At 35.9% G+C, this 5,381-nt stretch overlaps 1 protein-coding gene across 1 annotated transcript; it reads left to right on the plus strand.

Moving 5' to 3' along the window:
- The first annotated feature begins 472 nt into the window (after nt 1-472).
- LOC107487667 (LOB domain-containing protein 37) lies at nt 473-1,892 on the plus strand. Its single transcript, XM_016108359.3, has 2 exons — nt 473-905; nt 1,021-1,892. The coding sequence occupies exons 1-2, from the start codon at nt 722-724 to the stop codon at nt 1,545-1,547; spliced, it is 711 nt and encodes a 236-aa protein (XP_015963845.1). The 5' UTR covers nt 473-721; the 3' UTR covers nt 1,548-1,892.
- Nucleotides 1,893-5,381: the final 3,489 nt, after the last annotated feature.

Genomic DNA, 5,381 nt, shown 5'->3' on the forward strand with positions numbered 1-5,381 from the left:
AGTCAGACCAACTATGCTCATCTAAAGTCGGGTCGAATAGCCCATGTGGATAGCGAGCACAATCTGTGCAAATCTGTTGGACTTTTTTAAATTCTTATGTTGTGTGTATTTGGACCATGAGTTTAACTTCGGGCCAACAACAACAAAAATATGGTGAACCGAAAAGAATATTATACAGTGACGAGTTGCTTCATATTAGAGGAAAAGAGGACAAATAAAAAATAGTTAGAAATGGGGGATAGGAAAAGTGAGAGAGAGCATACAAGATTCCACATCAGATGAAAGGGAAAGGCACCTATCAATTATCCGAAGCTAAAAGAAAACGCAAAGAAATCCAACGGTGGAGGAACGTCCATGCGCGGAAACACGGAGCCGCGCATGCCCAAGTCTTTGGAATCTCATCCTCTCCTCTTCTTCCCAATTCCCACACACACACCCCACTCACCCTCTTTAACTCAACCCTGGTTAATTCCCAACCTTACTCACTCACTCACTCACTCACTCTTGCGCCTCAAGTTTATTTATACCCCAATTGCACCCTCGCCTCAATTTCCATTCCCCACCTCCTCCATTCTACGTCACGCCTCTTCTTCTTCTTATTCTTCCTCTAGCTAGTATTAGTAATTGTGGTTCATGTGAGGGGCAATTGCGTAACTAGGTGTTATCTTAACACAAAGCTGTAAGTAAGGTTAACTAAAAAGTGACTAGTGATAAGAGAGGCATGAGTTGCAACGGGTGCCGAGTCCTTAGGAAGGGTTGCAGCGAGTCATGCATCTTAAGGCCATGCCTTCAGTGGATCGAAACCGCCGAGGCCCAAGGCCACGCCACCGTCTTCGTGGCCAAATTCTTTGGTCGCGCCGGCCTCATGTCCTTCATTTCCAATGTCCCTGAGCCCCAAAGACCTGGTAATTCTCATTTCCATTTTTTGTAAAAAAAATTAAAAAAAATATAAACTAATTTTTTTAACCTTCTTTTTTTTTAACATGTTTTTAATTGTTGATAACTTGATATTCTGTGCAGCTCTTTTTCAGTCTTTACTTTTCGAAGCATGTGGACGAACGGTTAACCCGGTTAACGGTGCCGTTGGACTACTGTGGACTGGAAACTGGCACGTGTGCCAGGCCGCCGTTGAAACGGTGCTTCGAGGAGGCTCCCTCAGGCCTATGCCGGAGCTACTCGGTCTCGACGCGCCTGTTCCTGTCGCTGTTGACGCCGGCTCCGAGGGGGAAGTCACGTGCGCTGACGCGCGGAAGCTCCGAGATCCGAACCCGAGTCCGAACATAAGGTTCACGAGCTCCCGATCTGGTAAAGATAGTTCCGGCGGGAAACGGAAGCGATCGGAGGAGTTGATGATGACGACGGCGGACCTTAACCTTCGGCTGACGCCGAGTGCCGTGCATAGCGGTTGCCGGCAGGAAATTCGGCGGCCGGGAACGCCGTCGATGAATTCGGAGGAATCGGTGACGACGATGGCGTGCTTGGAGAGCGGACTCGGAGATAACTACGCTCACGGCGGAGACCGGAAAGTCCTCAACCTTTTCATCTGAGGGCTCTCTCTGTCTTTCTCGCTTTCGCTCTCTCTGAGATTCGCGTTTTTCTGAATCCAGTTAAAGGGTCACGCACTAGCTCGTAGTTGTAATATTTTTCTATATTAATCTTCTCTCTCTTTTCGTTAATTTTGATCGCTTTATTTTGAAAAGAGGGTGTTCCCGGAGTTGTAATCCGGTGAGATTTTGTAAGATTCAGGCATCGGATTTCTCTATCGTTCTTGTAGGGTGGGAGAGAAAGAGGAGGGTTCGTCGGTGATAAGTTTTGCTCTAGCAACTCTGTTCATACTTCATATGATGGTGTGACATAAATATATTAAATAATTATAATTATAATTATGTACACTTGTTCCCTTCTTTAATTATGTTTTTAATTGCTTTTTATCTTTTAATATTCAATAAGATTGGAGGATAAAAAAATAGAACGGTGAAATATTTTAATAGTACCCAATAATTTGATTTTTTTATTAAGAAGTTAGTCATCAATCACACTCAAAAATTATATAAAAAGTGCTGGTTAAAGAATTGCGTAGTAATTAAAAGTTTTTCATAAAAAATGAGTAACTAAAGTTGCGATTTTCCCTTTACTACTATTTGGCAGAAGTATTGTGATTATCTACTTGATTGGTGAATGAACAGAACTAGGAAGGTTGTTGGTGTCAGCTGGGGAATAGGTCATATAACCTCAATTAATGTGATTTTTATACCACATTAATCATAAGAAGTAATTCTAATTTGTTAGAAAAGATATAGCTGAACAATTATTTCAGGTTCTATTTGGATATTAATTTGGGACACAAATAGAAAAACAAACACAGGCAGAATGGCAGATACATAAAAAAAAAAAGATAAAATAAAATAAATAGTGCTTAATTTTTTTTAATCTTTTTTTAGCTATTATTGTGTCTTTTATTTTAGAGTGAACAAAAGAATTTATGTATATATCTCTGAAATAAAATATTTTTCTATCATTGTAATATCTTTTTTTTCCCCTAACATCTCTGTTTTTTTTTTTTCTTGGAGAAAGATATCAAATGGAGTGTTAGGTTTCCTATGCACGCCCGCAACATAAGAGATTAGAGAAAGAAAGTGAACGGATCCATTTAGCTTGAGGCGTGTGTTCGTTGTCTGAGTCTTGACTCAATCCGATTGTGGGGTTATGTTACCTGCTCTGAAACGTAGTCAATATTAAACTGCTCTCCTAGTTGTCAACAAAAATTGCTGTACGGTACTTTGTTATTACCAATTTACCATTGATATTTAATTCTAAGTAGTCAAATTACATTAGAAGTTTAAAACTACCAATTTGCAGTTGATTAATTAAATAATCTCATCTCCATTTGAATCTTTAACATGGCCACGAGAACCCCGTCACTCATGTCACACAAAAGGTATTTAACTGACAAGATTATATAGAATATTGCTATTTTAATTTGGTTAAAATAACGAGATAATTGAAATATGAGGTACTAATAAGACAATTTTGTTAGATTTTGCTGGAATTATATCAATAATTAGAATACTTAATAAAAGAAAATTATATATGTACCTCTCTAGTTTATGATTATTATGTAAATTAAGTGGTTAGAATATAATGTTTAAGTAAACGTTTGACGGTTTGATATTTGAAAACACATATCATATCTAATCTTTTAGAAGTGTCCCATGATGAATTCGTTAGTCACAAAAAAATAAATACAAATTTATATCTTTTCCTTATAATATATTTATATAGTGATAAGATTTAAACTATAAAAAACTTAAAATACAAGTGGTCTTATACTATTGTTCATATTTTTGTCTAACATTATAGTCCAGGCCTAAGTAAGTCAAGAAAATCCAATCCAAATGATTGACTTCACTACTTACGCGACCTCTCCAAAAGAGGTCGGGCGCAACATAAGCTCCTCCTCTAAAGAGGTCGGGCTCGACATGAGGTGGCAAATAACACTTATTCAAATAAGTAACTGCCCCTAAAATCTCTCATCTACTTTCAGAAGTAATATCCCAGCAATCCTAAGATAAATTGACGGTTATCCACCTTCAAAAGTAAAACTATTCTAACGGTGGTTATTGGATCACCACTGTAAATACACTGATACACTCAGGTAAAACTAAGTTCTAATATTCTAAAAACCTGCTTACCCTTTACTAACTTAGGTATCGGAGTGTCTTTGTAGGGTGGATTGGACAACTTCCAATCCTAGGTACCCTAATGGATTGGATAACCCCCAATCCTAAGTACACAATACACACTCCCTATTCTTCAAAACGTACAACTCAGACGACGGCTCCCAAACACTAACAAGTTGGAGTCTACCTTCCTCTAATATTTGGCCAATCCTTCGAACCCAATCTACCTATCTCAATTACTTATGTAACAACTATTATTTTATTTAATCATATACACTAATCATTAGGTCCATAACGACATTCAGACACTAAATCACTTCACAGGCTTATAGAAATTCTAGGTTTAAACATTTAACTTATTTTTACAAAAAACAAAGACAACAATAAATAAAAATTTATCACAGAAAATTCTAATATTATCCTACTTAGACAATACTGATTCTGTTTTATTTAATTAAAAAATATTTTAAAAATAACTTTCGAATTAAATAACTATGACCATAAATTACAAACTTAAAAATAATTCACTATAAAACAGAGGCGAATTTTAAGCTAGAAAGCATCTAGTTCCCTACAACTACATAACCAATAGTTTTGCAATAATAATAATCAACTAAGTGTAGTACATACACAATATAGCATTATAATGACATAATTATTCATAGTGATCTCTAAATGCTATTGTATATTCATTAATTCTCATTGTGTTGTCAAAAGATACAATCAATTTTTCATAAGGAAATTACATGTTTCTCATGAAATACTAGTGTTTTTTCAAGAAAATACACATATCAAAAAATATAAATAATATCGTAACCAAAAATAAGCATGCATATCATGATATCAATCCATCGACCAACTTACACAAATCCAATATAATTTGATGAACTTAACAACTCCCACTAATAATCTAAGACTTTAAAAAACTTTTTAAAATCTATAGCAATATGTTTCACGAATGTAATAGACCTAAGTCCTCACGTCAAAGAGGCAACAAACACTTGTTAGTGCTAATATATTAATGAAAAATTTTAGTTGTACATTACCAGTACAATAATAATGTAATGAGAGCCCACTTTCTCTGTGCAATAAAATTGTTAATTGCATAAAGAGAATAAGTATAAAAAATATAATTAAATGAACATAATGCAATTTTTTTTTAATGAAAGATTATGCTGAAGATCACAAAACAGAAAGCATATTTATATTTGTTACGTGGGTAACCTGAAATTAATAGACTGGATTTGTAAGGTTAGTCTAAATGTTAGGAAGAGGTAATCTCTTACTTAGTTTGCGTCAGAAAGCCACCATTCAACTTGTGTGTGTGAAGGAATGGGATGTGGTACCTGCAAAGACACTCTGATGCTTAAGTCAGCAAAAGGTTTAGCAGGTTTAGAGAGTATTGAAACTTAAATACCTGAGAGGTGTCAGTGTATTTATAGTGGTGAACCAATAACTATCGTTGGAGTAGTTTCACCTTTTAAGGTGGATAACCGTCCCTTTATCTTAGAGAGGTTGAGATATTGCTCTAGGAAGTGGGTTGAGAAGTTTTAGGAGCAGTTACTTATTTGAATAAGTGTTATCTGCCAACTATCCTTCGAGCCAGACTTCTTTGGAGTAAAGCTTGTGTTGAATCCGACCTCTTTTAAGGAGGTCGGTTGGTAGTGAAGGCCAATATTTGAATTGGACATTTTTAGTTTA

This window comes from Arachis duranensis, chromosome 5 (genome assembly GCF_000817695.3).
Source record: "Arachis duranensis cultivar V14167 chromosome 5, aradu.V14167.gnm2.J7QH, whole genome shotgun sequence".
NCBI classification, from domain to species: Eukaryota; Viridiplantae; Streptophyta; class Magnoliopsida; order Fabales; family Fabaceae; genus Arachis; species Arachis duranensis.